This window comes from Nothobranchius furzeri, chromosome 3 (assembly GCF_043380555.1).
Source record: "Nothobranchius furzeri strain GRZ-AD chromosome 3, NfurGRZ-RIMD1, whole genome shotgun sequence".
NCBI lineage: Eukaryota > Metazoa > Chordata > Actinopteri > Cyprinodontiformes > Nothobranchiidae > Nothobranchius > Nothobranchius furzeri.
In genome coordinates, this window is record NC_091743.1 from 73,225,905 (window position 1) to 73,241,324 (window position 15,420).

The following is a 15,420-nucleotide window of genomic DNA, read 5'->3' on the forward strand; positions in this document are numbered from 1 at the left end:
ATTCCAAGACTAGTCTGTCGTACCGTACGCTGTTTCATTGGCTCCGGTACCAAAGGGGGATCCGAGGACCTGGCATTCTGGATCTACAACGGAGGTCTCCGTCAAGGGTATTTAGAGCAGAAATATGGCGTCTGAATGTGGTTTTGAAACTCCGACTGTAGTTTAGAGCAAAACATTCGCTCCCACACAGAACTAACGCTTCTCCGGAAACGAGAGTTCTGATAACAACATTCCACATTGCACCATCCATCTTGCCTCATTCACACCTAGATCCATTCATCACTCAGAGTGTATAGAGTTAGTTAGCCTTGTTTGAAATTGTTTAGAAATAAATCTTCTTAAACTTTAAAACTTCTCTCTCTCTCTCTCTCTCTCTCTCTCTCTCTCTCTCTCTCTCTCTCTCTCTCTCTCTCTCTTCTCTCTCTCTCTCGTCTCTGGGTTAATATGAAGTGTTACCTAATCCCTGCAATAAAAAGTTCTGATCTTCTGGTTAAAGTAATATTCAAAGATCCATCAAATTGATTTCATATTTCCTATGGGATCTCACATTTTATGGATCATTACTTAAGATGTAACTAATGAATCATTACAGGAGGAAACAGGAACCACAGGAAACCTCTGGCTTCGATAAAATGAGAATAAGGTGCAAAAGTTCCTTTATTTCGGTAATTAAACCTAAAAGGTGAAACTAGTCTATGAGATGGACTCACTCCATGAAAAGCCAGATATTTCAATCCTTTATTAGTTATAATTGTGATGATTATGGCTTACAGCTTATGAAAACCTTACATTCAAAATATCAGACTATTGGGCTCAGTGGCAAACTCTAATTAGCTAATGAACTCAAAACACCTGCAAAGGGTTCGGGTGTTGAGAAACACACTGGAAGCATTAAAAACAGGATCAGAATTGAAACTCTGATGCTGCAGAAAGACCACACACAGATTTTGTGAGCTTTTTTGCAAAAGTCTCGTAATAAAGGCATAGAAAAAGTTGCGTTAAACACCTTCCTCCAAGTGAAAAGTAAATGAGATGAAGTCATGCTTGCACACAGATAGAGCAGCTCTTTTTAATGTCTCTGAACAAGCTGCAGTCGAAGTCAAGCAGGAGAGTCCGTTCTCCGCTCCGATAGGGAACGATGGTGAACTGGACGCGGAGCCTTCTGCCTTGCTGCAGATCTTGAAGTCTGAGACAAAAAGACAGGAAAGGAAAGATAGCATTCTGGTCAGAATATCTCACACGTCTGGTTTATTAGGGTGAAATGTTGGGACGGCTAAAAACGTCCTCCAACTTCAAGCGGCATAAAAACTTATACATGTTTCTGCATCCTTGTAGATTTACATTACAGTCACACTCACTTAATAGTGGTTTCCTCCGTAAGGCCACTTCCAGAAACAGTCAAAGTGCAGTTTCTCAGTGTGTCCTCTACTGGATTCATGAAAACCATTTCAACAGTCATCGGCTGGTTCACTCTGCCTTCATCAGTCACCTGCAACACAATTATTTTAACACAATCAGATTTTAAAAAAGCCAAAAACTTCTACAGATTTATTTAAAAACAATGAAAATAAATAATTCACCTTATTTCTATACCCTGTGATCCGTTACGTGAAATATGTGACTGACTTCCGGTCCGGTGTTTGTTTACATGGAGACCACAGATAACCAGCTTAGTGGCCTAGTGGTAGTGTCCACCCTGGGACTGGGAGATCGTGGGTTCAAATCCACAGTCGGGTCTTACCAGAGACTTTAAAAATGGGACCCAACGCCTCCCTGCTTGACACTCAGTGTTAAGTAGTTCGATTTGGGGTTAAACCACCAAATGGTTCTCGAACACAGCCGTGTCTGCAGCTCACTGCTCCCCACATAGGCCAAATACAAAGAACAAACTTCACACAGCAGTGTGGCAACTAATGAGGCTTTAACTTTAATTAGATGGACCATGCAATCTGTTTGCATTAATCCACTTTTTACGATCTTTTTAAAACGATATAAACGATGTGTGAACACCAGCTGTCATAGCTCAGACTGGACGCTAATCCACTCAGTGCCTTAAACACCATTATAAGAAGTTTAAAAGGAATTCTAAACTCAACAGGTAGCCAATGAAGAGCCAGAATTTATGTCACATGATCTAATTTTCTCTTGCCTTCCAGGAATCTCGCTGCAGCATTCTGAACGAGCTACAGGTGAGCTATAGTACCCTGACTTGCGACAAATAAGACATCAGTAGCCAAGGTGCTAATGAAGGCACGAACAACGTTCTCAAGGTCTCGTCTAGACAGAAATGGCTGTTACAATCCCTCTGCCTAGTTGGGTGGAAGATGGCCAGAGCTAACACACAGTACCATTTTAGCTACGTTCCTAACTGTCTTATATGATGTCCAGGCAATGAAGAATGCAGGTCCGAGACTTATCGGCACCTACGTTGAAGAAGTAAGGGTGGTCATGAAAGAGGTGGGACTCAGAGCCGAGTAGGAGCCTCAAATCTCTCATCATCAAGCCTGGACTTTAGTTTCTACATCAGGTGAAAGACGTATCGGAGGTCAAGGCAGATCTTATTGCCATGCCACTGCCATCCTTGGGAAGGTCATCTTTACAACAGGTTTAATAATCATTTTTACAGCATTTGATCACGTATGATGTTATACAATGAGCTCTATTTTAATCACTTGTCTGCTAGCTAAAAGCATAATTCAGTTCAATTATTTTAGGTTCAGTGTAAATATTTATCAATTATTTTTATTTCAGGTTGAAAATCCAGACAAACGGAGCGAAACTGGTCCTTCTGACGTGTGGCAAAAGTGGAATGCACCCACACTCTGTCCAAGGTTCCAAACATCGCTCCTGTAGCCACACATTTAACTTCTTCTGGGTCTGGGTACAACTGCCAACAGCGCGCCATGTTCCCGAGCCGCGGGAGTACATTTTTTAGGGGCAAATATGTTTTTAAATCATTTTGAAATGTTCAAACAAAGGCAAGGCAGCTTTATTTATATGGCACATTTCAAACACAGAGGCAATTCAATGTGCTTAGTAAAAAATAAACTGCTATAAGAAAGGAAACCTCACCATGAAAGCCAATGGCTCTCAGCTACTCCCATTATCTCACCGGATGTTGCACGCATCATTAATTTCTCCATGAGCCGGCCCAGGAATAAGGTGATTAATGAAAGTGGAAATAATGTTTTGTTTTGTTTCACACTGATTACAAACTGTTCCTTTTTCATGCCTGGAGTACATCTGTCACACAGTTTGCCTTCCAGAGAATAAAAAATACAAATATGCAGCGATTATTTTACGCTTTCATGGCCTTTCAGCATTTAGTGGAGAAATATTTTAAAGAGTGTTTTTTTTTCCCATAAGGTGAGTTTAGGAAGTATGGAGAGCTGTCAAAATGCCAAATAGAGGTTTTGTTACTAACGTTGATGGAGATGGGTGGATCCATCAGGTTGATGTGGCGCTCGGCCAAGTATCTGTTCTCTTTGTTCTGCAGGTCGGTGATTATAGTCGAAAATGTCATGTTTCTGCACTGCACCATGTACTTCTGGTAGGTCAAGAATGGAACCAGGATCGGGATGGACAGATCTGTGGGAAATAAAATGGATGTGACCAAGTTTTAAAAACAAGATGCTGTGAAGTCTGAGCTAAAACTCAGATGTTTGATTAAAAAATCTAAACGGCTACATTTCTAAAATAAACAATCCCAGTTAGAGTCACCTTCCCCAGGCAGCAGCTTCTGCTCCGTCACCTCAGTCTGGATGTTCCCGGCTGGATGGCCGGTGTACCTCATGGCCTGGACGCTGATGTTGACCGACAGCAGCCTGGTGACGGTGCTGTCGCTGCTCAGAACCAGCTTCAGCTTCACATCCTCACCGATTACTGGTCTGGAGTCCTGCAGCCGCACACAATCAGAGACGGGATTATTTAGCGGAAGTTAGTGGACCGAAACTCCTCAATCAATGAAATGCAGTTGTAGGGTCATGACTCAGACAGACAGAAACCTCCTCCCACCTCTTCAAACTGAATGTGCAGCTGTGGTGGAGGAGCAGATGGTTTATCATTCTTCATGTCGTCTACTGCACCCATACGTCTAGTAGATCTCATATGACCGTTTTCTTCTTCCCCAGCACCGTTCGTCAGGCTCGAGAGAGCATACACGAAGACAGCTCTTTCCTTTTCACTTCCTGTCATTCAGTCAGGAAAACCACAAAAACACATCAGCTTCACTAACTAATTCTTGAGACTTTATACTGAATATTTTATCCAATAACGTCCATCCATCCATCTTCATCCTCTTATCCGGGGTGGGTCACGGGGGCGGCAGCCTAAGCAGGGAGGCCCAGACTTCCTTTTCCCACTTGGACCAGCTCTTCCAGGTGAATCCCAAGGCCTTCCCTGGCCAGCCATGAGACATAGCCCCTCCAGCGGGTCTTCCTTTAGGTCTCCTCCTGGTTGGATGTTTTTAGAAAACCTCACCAAGGAGGCGTCCAAGAGGCATCCTGACTAGATGCCCGAGCCACCTCAACTGGCTCCTCTCGATGTGCAGGAGCGGCAGGTCTACTCTGAGCCCCTCCCGGATGACTGAGCTTCTCATCCCATTTCTAAGGGAGAGCCCAGCCACCCTGTGGAGAAAACTCATTTCAGTCTCTTGTATCCGCGATCTCGTTCTTTCGGTCACTACCCAAAGCTCGTGACCATAGGTGAGGGTAGGAATGTAGATCGACCGGTAAATTGAGAGCTTTGCCTTCTAGCTCAGCGCTCTCTTCACCACAACAGACTACTCGTGAACTCACCTGTATACAAGACCCCAAGATTTTTAAACATCTCCACTTGAGGCAGGACCTCATCCCTGACCAATTAAATGAATATTTTCGATAAATTAAATGCGTTCCTGTTGCCTGCTAAGTTGCAGGCGTATTCCTTCTGCTTTGTGCTCAGTAGCAGCATAATCTACCTGTTATAAACCAAACCAGTTTTGGTTTGTATCAGTATTGCTACCAATCCCATCACTGACACAGGGATTTTGTTTGATTTTTACATTTGAATTAGAAAAAAGAATTCCTAGTTTTCAGTGTTGGCTTGAATCAAGTCGTGCGAGTCCACCTTCTCTATATTTGTAGGCATCAGTGAGATCCATCCTTTTATTGGAGCCGATGGCCTTGGTGGAGATACACTGTCCAACCTTCTTAGTGTCAGACAATAGTTTCATCTTAGAACCATCTTCTTTGATCTGACAGGACACAACCAAACAAAATCAGTATTAGGAGATTGTAAAAAGTAGGTCTGTGTTGGTTCAGACATGTTTTCTAAAAGATTCTGGCTCCATCACTAACCAGCCAGGAAACACAGTCAGCGTTGACCTCAGCGAAGACAAACGGGACGTCGTATTTCAGACGAGTGTCTCCGTTCAGGATGGCTGCTACTGGAGCTGGACCACAGCAGAACATACCTGCACACATAAAGCAAATTATTTTATATCTCATCAGTTTCATACCATTCGTTGTGATTCACGATCAACTGTGATGCTAAAATGAGAAACGTGGCTTACTTTCAGTCAAATAAGACTAACTGCTATAGTGCATGCATACACCCTTAGCCTCTGATTTTACTGGACAAAAAAATAAATGCCTCAGCTCCTCTGATAGTCCATTCATGAAAATGACCAGCTTACAGAGGTGCTTTCAAAGAAATTCAAACAGCAGAACTGATGCAGCAGGATGGTCCAATATGCAGAAATGTCACTGCAGCGAGTCAAGATGACTCTCAGAAGTTTGCCACCGTAGCAATAAATAAATCAGTCTAACCAGCTTTCGGTAGAAAATATAAATGAAATTAAATCAGTAAAATAACAGAGCACATAGTCTTTACCTTCACTTTTTTCCTGTGGTGTCGGATCCAGAACCTGCCAACCATCATATTTGCCGTTGTTGGCAATGTCGGGTCTCCTCATCCAGGCCTCGACCCAAACGTGGAAGTTCCTTATCACCATGAAATTATTTGTTAAGTTCTAATATTTCTATAGTTAAAAAAACATGTGTTTGAAGTTCTCTGCACAAAATCCTTATCCTTATATAAAACAACTTCAGCAGTTTTATTCTTTACCAGAACCTTCCAGAATGGGCCTGTTTCAGGGCTCTTTCACTTTAAGAAAAGAAGCTTCAGCTGGCCACGCCCACCTAGAAAGGTGGCAGTCAGGCTGCTATAAGCTGAGAACCTCCAATATCCAGGAGGGGCACAGAGTAGAGCTGCTTCTGCTCATACATCATTTCTAAGACCAAAGGCAGCCAGAAAAAAAGGTGTATTTTTTTTCACGTTTGTGAGTTTATAGAGGCAGTAGAGACCCACATGGCAACACAAAAGAATGCAAAAGGTGAGTTTTTGAAGTACAAAACATTCAGACTTTTGGTGAACACGGGCCAACTTTGATTAAGTCTTGAACATGCCTGAGATGGAAGGGGAAAGGTAAGGATCAACATCCCTTTGAACAGGAAGTGACCTCCAGCAGAACCAGGAAGTAGAAATATCAGCCTTGACCAGAAAAATTATTACAGGCTCCAAACTGTGTGCTGTCTGCATATTACTGGGAATATTATCCCAAAATTTCACGAATTGTTGCTTTAAAGCAGATGAAAGAGTCCACTTTCTGGTGAATACTAAAGCCGACTGACTTTTTTTTTTCCCAACTAAAACTAAAAGTATGTTCTTAAATGATAGCAAATCAGAAATGGATTAAACTTGATGAAGATTAGTTTAATTAAATATTTCATTAAAAAACAAAAGTAACATGACGTGCACCGATCTATGTGCACCTTAAACGGCTACTAGGCAGTTTAGCTTGCTTTTAGCTCCCTCTAAGTGTCTGTTATTAATTCACTGTGGTTAATCCGAAAATCAGATTAATCTCCTTGCTGTGCCCACATTTTTAACACATCGATCTTCCAGCTGAAATGTCTCCTCAGCGTTTATTAGTGTCTACAGGAGTGATTCATCACCAGATCAAACAAATCAGCTGTGTTCACGATCTAAAACAAGTAGGAAACATGTCAGCTCCATTTCCCTCCACAGCTCCCCCCACCAACAGGGACCGAACCAGCAACTCTGAAGTTGCAAATGCAGTAGTCTGGCCACAGGGACAGTGGGGTCTGAGTGACATTTAATTAACCTTGTAAAGGGTATTTTAGCACATGGCTCAAGAAAATGATTTAAAAATATGAAAAAGTTGTGGCTTTAAAAGGAAGTCATCTTTCTTTATGCAAATTCCCATCATTATTGCAAATCCAACTCATTACTGTAGAAAATCTGAGCCTCTCACCAGACGCTGTCTCCAGATGGTTTCGCTCTACCACAATCAGTGAAGTAGGTGTCGATTGTGAGGCTGCTGTCAGTGTCATGAGCAGACTCGAAGTTGGTGACGACACGGCAGGGAATACCCAGCAGGCGCATCACTGGAACCAAACAGGCAGTGTTCTTGTTAGTATCCATTATTAGTGTTCATTTAAGTGTTTAACATATGGAATTACTGCCTTTACGTTTAACTGATTCCTTTCTTACAAGTGGTTTTTGGCCCTTTTGGTCTTTCATTGATTTTGTACTGTAGGGTTGATGAATAACAATGAGTAAAACTCAGTTTTGCTACACATCACTTTTAAATCAAATCAGGTTTAAAGACCCAGTTTACTTGTATTATCAACACATCCGCAGCGGCCTCTAGTATAAATTAATGCCTTGTGAGTCGATTTCTGTCAGAAATAAGCTCTGGTGCTCCTGTTTCAGGAACTCGAAGTGAGCCAGGGCAGAGGGGAACAGAAGATGGCAGGATTTGAAGTCATTTCTCCTGACATCTCGGACATCTTGCCTCTGATTGGCTAACAGCACAATTACTCAACCACAAACTCTGTTTGCTCTGCAACGTTGATGTTTTATCTCCTCATATCTGTAGGCGTTCTGCCATGTGGTGGACTTGCTAACGCTAACGGTTAGCTTCTACTAGCTATCTTTTTTCTATCAGAAGCTAATGCAGGAAATAGAAGTAGACTATCACAGAGTTTCTCTGTGAACCTGTTCATGGAAGCCGAAAATAAATTTAGCTTTCTATTTTATTCATGTAGAAATGTTTGTATCAGAAGAATGTTTTAGGCAAACATGCCACTGATTTGGGGAACTTCTGCCACCTATAGGCTTGGAATGCCTATGAACGTGAGCCACAACGCAAATGTTCAAGATCTTTCAGGCTGAAAACACAAGTTATTTTCTTAGATGGGTTGGCAGGAAATTTGGTTTTACAAAAACCCAGCAAAGTGTGCATGGCCTTCCACCCGTCCACATGAAAACTATTGTGCATGAAAGAAAGAGTGACACAGTCAGCTGTTACCTGAACACATGACGCTAGCGAACACCCAGCATTGTCCGTATTTGACCGTTTTGTAGTATGTGTCGTACCACTGCTTGAGGATGGTGTAGCTGTTGCTCCAGTAAGCGGGGTTCATCCCACCTCTGTAGTTACCACTCCAGTTCCCCTCCAGGACGCCAAATGTGCTTTCATTGTGAATCTGGAAGAAAAGGAATTAAATCACCTGTTCAAATTTCTTCATCTTGATGTTGGGAAACGATAAATGGAACATTTGCAAAGTTCTGATAACAATGTTGAACTTGACATGAGGTGTTTGTTACCTCCTTCTATCAGCTTTACTATTATCATTGTTTATTTATCTATTTATTTTTAAAAAGTACAAAAACAAATTCCAGCACAGCTTGGTATAATTGGGTTTTAAATGTTTCTGTTTACAAGAAGAAAACCTGTTTAGGAAACATGCAACCCACCATGTTGGTGATGATGCGGCCGACGTAGATGGGGTTACAGCGAGCAGAAACATCACCAGCTGGGTCACGCTTGTATTTGACGCTGAGGTCGAGAATCTTCAGACAGATTTTCACCATGTTCTCCTCAAACTGGACAGAAAGTGAGCGACACTGGATATTACTCACAAAAAGTTGACCATTATTTTTAGGAATCAATATATTGCCATTATAAATGTGTGTGTGTGTGTGTGTGTGTGTGTGTGTGTGTGTGTGTGTGTGTGTGTGTGTGTGTGTGTCCTTGTACCTGTGCAAAATCCCACTGACATGGAGAAATCTGACTGTTATTTCCTCTGTAAATGACCCCGTGTTCATTCATGACATACTCTTGTCTCTGTGCATCAACAGGCTGGAACACCCAGTCGTCTGCAGACAAAAGAAACATGAAAACATCTAAAGAGCTGTAGGGGGGTAAATATAGATCCTTGATCAGTCCAAACATCAACAACAGTTTCTAATTTTTATATTACTACATATAAATTGGATCATGCCGTGCGTTTCTGATACCATCCACTACATTAAATTGCCTTCTTATTGTAATTTATCAAATCTCATGTTTAAGATGTTCATCTCTACTGTAGAGGGTAAATGTTGTTGCTTTTACGCTTAATATGTTACCTTTACTTATGACCAATAAGCTGTGATATTCTATATAAATATAGAATATCAACCTGCTTGGTCTTTAATCAGAAGATTCTAGGATGCTTTGCTTTTTCAGGGATCAAACACACTTCGTATCAATTCAGACAGAGTCAGGTTTATAAAAGGTAAGAAATGTTTTTCTAAACAAATTAAAAACAAGACAAGTTAACCAAGACTACTGTGATGGATGAATCGGTGGATGTGATGTGATGTGGTGATTGAATGGTGTGTGTTTATCAGAACCTTGTATCTAGAAGAATTGAGTTCTGGGTGTGAAAAAGAATTTGGTTTGCATTAAACTAAGAAGTTGGTTTTTATCAAACCGTCATCAGGCGCAATTGTGTGTGTCTACCTCACCCTTTCTTTGGAGACCCTCTTCGCGGATCCAGAGGTCAGGGAGGTCGGATGACCTCTGGGCACCGAGGTTCAGTAGATTAACTGCAGCACCGACGCTCCAGTCCAGAGATGTCACCAGGTACACAGGTTGGAACTAGTTTGCATCTAGAGCAGCTGTTTCTGAATACTTGAAGGAACCGTTTTGCTGTGCCAGCTGTAGGCAGCTTTTAGCATGTCGAAAGCTTGTCAACAGATGCGATGGGAGCAGAGTTTCCCTCCGATGGCCAGTCAGAGTTAGCTCAACTAACAGAATGCTAAATCTCACAGAATGCTCGAATACTGGAATGCTGAATGTCTCCGCCAGTGATTCTGTTTAAATATTCTCATATTATGATTTACTTGGCCAATCGGGACATGCCATGTTAAGGGGTGTTGACAAACAAACCTCAGAACGTCACACCTTCTTTCAGATGCAGGATGCTCTGATTTGTCGTTAAGAAAATATCTATGTGCTGTAACGTTACTTTAACTTTAATTTATCTCTAATGAACATTGTGTCTGAGTGTAGATAATTATTCACTTGTTAAACATTACTGATAATAAAGCCAAAATGTTTCATTGTGATAATAAAATTCATTTCAACTTCATTGAATTAGGCACAGATTAATCAAAACATTTCATTAGTATTCATATAACATTTGTTAATTCAACCATATTATTATTTAATGATTATTTAACTTATGAGCTGAAAATAGTCACTTTATTCAGAGACATGAGGAATCCTGTAGAAGCGATAAGGGGAGCTTAGGCCTTGAAACGGAAACAGTTTGTTGACTATGTGTTATCATGTGTTCCGAGCTGCAGAATCGTCTGGGCTTGTTGGGAGATAGAATGTAAAATCCACCTTAGAGAATGGAATTCATGTCTGAAGATGACCGGTGGCATGTAGGTCAATCTGTAGGTGACAACTGACCTTTTCTGGACATTACACAGCTGATACAGATCAATGAACCACAGTTGGACAGAGATCACAAACCTACCAGAACACCAGGGGTTGAAGAGCACCGACAGGTTAGCCAGCACCTGCTTCTCCTCCTTGTGTTTAGCAGACAGCTTGTATTCCCCTATGGGGGCATCTGCTGGGGGTTTGATGGTCAGAGTCAAGCTTCCTGTTTCAGGAGAAGAACCCTTCTTAAGTTCTGCCTTCCACACCGCCTTAGAGGATGCTGAAGCTGGAATTTTGTTTGGGACACCAAAGCGTGACATCGTCCCCCGGGTCTCAGATGGATAGTTTCCTGTGATGAGGAGCCACTGAGTCAGACACAAAACTCCACTTTATACATCCATGCAGTAAAAGACCTCTGCATGGAGTCCTAACTTGTCACACTTGTGAAATCAGGCGCAGCTTCAGCCTGAGAAGAAGGCACAAACCTGTCTCAGCTGTCATGGTGAGCTGATCCAGGTCAGGGTTGAAAGGTTGAGCCAGTTTCAGGGTCAGGATGAAGGGCTGGCCTCGCCTCACAATCAGCTGATCCACAGAGATCTCACTGGTGTGGTGCTCAGTGTTGTTGGTCCTGCTGTGGAGGTCCACTCCCTTAAAAACTACAATAAAACACAGAAAACACCTTAAATAAGTCTTAACTGACTGTAGAGTTAGACTGCAGAGATTAAAATGACAAGTTTTAATTTTTGCTTGAACAATAGTAAATAGTAAAAAAATTCTGTAACTGGGCATAAAGTAATTAAACGGAACTGTCTTCATGAACCATCCATCCCTTTTCAGCCGCTTATCCAGGGTCGGGTCGCGGGGCAGCAGCCTGAGCCGAGACGCCCAGACTTCCCTCTACCCAACAACTTGGACCAGCTCTTCCGGGGGAATCCCAAGGCGTTCCCTCGCCAGCCGCGAGTCCCTCCAGGTCCTGGGTCTTTCCTTGGGTCTATTCCCAGTTGGACATACCCGGAAAACCTCACCAGGGAGGCGTCCAGGAGGCATCCTAACAAGATGCCCGAGCCACCTCAACTGGCTCCTCTCGATAAGGAGGAGCAGCGGATCTACTCAGAGCCCCTCCCGAATGACCGAGCTTCTCACTCAACCAGTCATGCATGATTTTACGAGGCTGCAGGCAGATGAAGACATGTTGTAGAAAGTTCTGGATTCTTGTCAATGAACTTTCCACATCTGGTGAAGCTTTCACAACTGTGGCAGACATCAGGGCGGGTTGGTGATTTAATGCATTCTTGACTAATGTTCCAGCGAGGAAAGTACAGTAAGTGTGAGAATGAGGAGTGTTGTTAAAGAACAGCAAAGGAAAATGTCATGACACACACCTCACACACACCTCACACACTGGGCCCCTCCTGCTGTCTAGGACTGGCACATGTCCACAGAAACACAAATCTCATCTAAATTTGGTTTAAGAGATAAACACAACTAAATCTGCCCACAGATGCATCATGTGAGCTTTGTTTCAGCACAAGACGAGAGTTGGCTTGGAATGGTGATTCCCACATTTTTTCCACGAGGACCTCCTTGCTTGTGTCCAAGACAAGCCAGGGACCCCCAACTCTCACGCCATACACACATCTGAAGTGATTAATTACAAACTTTATACACACGTTCAGAGTTACAACTCTTATACAGAGTCTCAATTACATTATTGGGTGTGTTTTTGGGATTTTATAAAAGTAATTTTTACAAGTATTATCTTGACAGTCACCACCATCTTGTGGGCCCCCCCTTGCAGGGGTTGCGGACCCCAGATTGAGAACCACTGGTTAAGAAGATTTTAAGACACGTTTCTTAATAATCCTGTTCACAGAATTCCTTTCTTTGTCCTGGAAGGAATTTAGAGAAAGTGGAAAATGGAAAAATCGTTTTGTGTTTTTCTGGTTTATTTAAAAAGTCTGAATGGCTCCATGTCACTCTACAGGCCACAGGTAGGAGTTAAAGGTAGAAACCAGTTTGACTTTTTGTTGGATCACACTCAGAAAAGTAAAAGCAAACAAGGTGCAGTTATGTTTTCCTTGGATGAAGTCACCTGGACGCTGTCGTGACTATTTCCTGGGTGTGTTGTTGTTGTTGCTGTTTGTACATTGGAAACGCACGAATGCTTCTTGTTAATGTGGCAAGGTGGAGAGGCGGGATTCGATCCCCAGACTCCCAGGTGAGTCACGCACGCTAACCATTCAGCCAACTTGCTATTACTCATGACAATGTGAAATAAATAACAAATAACAATAATACAGAGCTAGAAACCAATGTACTTGCCCAAGGTTTATAACCTCAAACCTTTGTGAACAAAACTCAGTTGGGTGGCATGTGCTACCCCAGGCCACTCCCTGGACACACCCCTGAGTGAATTTCAGCTGCATGAGATTTCCACATTTGACCCGTCCCCTGGGGGAGCAGTGAGCTGCAGACACAGCCGCGCATGGGAACCATTTGTTGCTTTAATAAATATACTTAATAAAAGCTGAGTAAATATTTCAGCCTTGATCATCTGTAAAGCACGTTGTCTGGATGGTTTGAACATAGAGCCTTCTTCCTCAGTGTCATGAGACATTAGTTTAAATTTGTGGCATATTTGACCGTTCCATTTTATTTTTTGTAAATAAAACAGATTTTTTTTGTTTGTTGTCTCAGTCTAAGATAATGAGTAGGGGACTCGAGAGGGACAATTTTGTCCTTTGATTTTATCCAAGAAGACTCTTTTATGTCACATTTTAAATTTGAATTCTGCTGCTCTGGGCAAAAATAAATAAATAATAAAACTCCTCAACAGTCATTGATCAGAGGGCAGTTGTTTTAGTGGTTTCTCTCCTGTTCTGGGTTTCTATCCTTCATGCTTTGGAGGTTTCAACCAGTGAATCAGGTAAGAAAAGGGAAACAACTAAAATATCCAGCATCAGGCACCTTTTTAGCTGGACTTCACATCATCATCATACCTGATATGCAGGAATTTTTCAGTGCAAGATCCTTGAATCAGATTTCCATCTGTTTGGTTGAAATATTTAAGAAATACAACTGGTCTGACTGAAAAACAGCAACTAACATAAATGCCCCTTAAGTCGAGGTCAGCTGTACCTGAGTTCGATGTGCTGACGAGTCCCATGGTCTTTGCAGAATTGTCTCTGATGATGCAGAAACAGTTGAGGGATGTCTTGCAGGCTCTCTGTAGCACACTGACAGGTGTCTCTGAACAGGTGGATTTTAAAGCCCCTGCCCTGTCGCTCCCAAATGCATTTAAATCTTTAAAGGAATGCATGTTAGAACCCCCACAGGCAAGTTCCCAAGAACAGTAGCCGAACAAGACTGGAAACAGGTATACCATTATGTTCCCACACAACCTTTGGGTAAATTCCTCCAACCATATGGTCATTTCTGACTCTTTCTGACTTAGAATCTGTTTATTTCAAACAAATGAGCTGACAAATTCAACCACTCACTCTTTTTCTGAAGCGCCTTTATCACTACAGTTGCAGGGAGATAGTGTCTATCCTCAGCATTCACTGGGCAACAGGCAGGAGAGACCCTGAACAGGTCTCCCATAAAGGACACATAGAGACAATTAACCAGTCAAACACAAACACACTCAAACCTAGGGAACATTTAGGGTCTCCAATCAACCTGCATGTTTTTGGTCTGTGGGAGGAAGCCCCCACACGCTTGGGGAGAACTCCAGACAGAATGGCTTCAGCCAGCTGGGATTCAAACATTTGACCTTTGTGTCACTGTGCCACCATGTGGCTGGCTGTGAAGCTTAGAGAGCAGAAATTAGTTTCATATATATTTTATTGTTATCAGTGTTAGATGATTATTGTTCCTTTTTTGTTCAAACATGTATAACAAATGCAACTTGTATCCATGAGCAGAGTTTTTATCTATTTTGTCTCATTTCAATCAATCAATTAAAGCTTTATTTATAAAGCGCCTTCCGCAACCCTGTCGAGAAGCCCAAGGCGCTGAACATGGTACAAGAGAAAGTTAAATATGGTGAATAAATCAAAAATAAAAGCAATTCAAATTAAAGCTGCAAGCAGCGTCGTTCGGCCCTCGCAGCGAAGCTGCTCGCCCTCCTTCCGCACCCCCTCCGCTCCATCCCCGACCCTCTCCAAACCCAGCTCCGCGCTTCTCCATCCTGTCCGGCAGCCGGGGGCACCAGGGCACGTCTGGCAGAACAGAAAGTCAACCACCCCGCCACCAGAAACCGTGAACGGCCTCCTCGTCCACACCTCACCCTGACTCAGCATCCCCTCTGAGCCCACCATTACACGTCTCACCACTAGGAGATACTCTATCTTTACCAAACTGGTGATGTGATGTTCAGTCTCGGGCAAATCGGAGGCTGTTTGTGGAAGTTACAGTCAAACGTAAGGTCACAGCGTCACGCCAGAATTCGCCATTGTATCAAATCCCCTCCCTTCCTGAAAAGCTAGCAGATCTGAATTGTCATTACAACATCATGAAGACAGTGCATGACCTTAGTGTCATGTTCACTAAATTAGAGGGGACAAATATGGGCATTTCACCATGAAAAAATCGACTTCCTGTAGTCAGGGGGCGGGGCTTAGGTGATGTCAGCT

General features: G+C 42.6%; 1 protein-coding gene across 1 annotated transcript; it reads right to left on the minus strand.

Moving 5' to 3' along the window:
- Nucleotides 1-724: 724 nt before the first annotated feature.
- Nucleotides 725-15,129, minus strand: LOC107384976 (protein-glutamine gamma-glutamyltransferase E). The gene is made up of 15 exons (XM_015958524.3): nt 13,922-15,129; nt 11,269-11,439; nt 10,878-11,132; nt 9,107-9,225; nt 8,824-8,952; nt 8,375-8,552; nt 7,316-7,448; nt 5,872-5,981; nt 5,337-5,452; nt 5,107-5,233; nt 4,015-4,187; nt 3,721-3,895; nt 3,425-3,588; nt 1,359-1,489; nt 725-1,186 (listed from the first exon to the last, which is right to left on the minus strand). The coding sequence occupies exons 1-15, from the start codon at nt 14,214-14,216 to the stop codon at nt 1,039-1,041; spliced, it is 2,424 nt and encodes an 807-aa protein (XP_015814010.1). The 5' UTR covers nt 14,217-15,129; the 3' UTR covers nt 725-1,038.
- Nucleotides 15,130-15,420: the final 291 nt, after the last annotated feature.

Excerpts from the sequence above, each read along its gene's own strand:
- LOC107384976 (XM_015958524.3), bottom strand. The coding sequence starts at position 14,216 with ATGACCATATGGTTGGAGGAATTTACCCAAAGGTTGTGTGGGAACATA. Across the intron at positions 3,896-4,014 it reads TGCACATTCAGTTTGAAGAG|GACTCCAGACCAGTAATCGG; the intron begins GTGGGAGGAGGT and ends GTGCGGCTGCAG. Across the intron at positions 1,187-1,358 it reads ACGGAGGAAACCACTATTAA|ACTTCAAGATCTGCAGCAAG; the intron begins GTGAGTGTGACT and ends TTTTTGTCTCAG.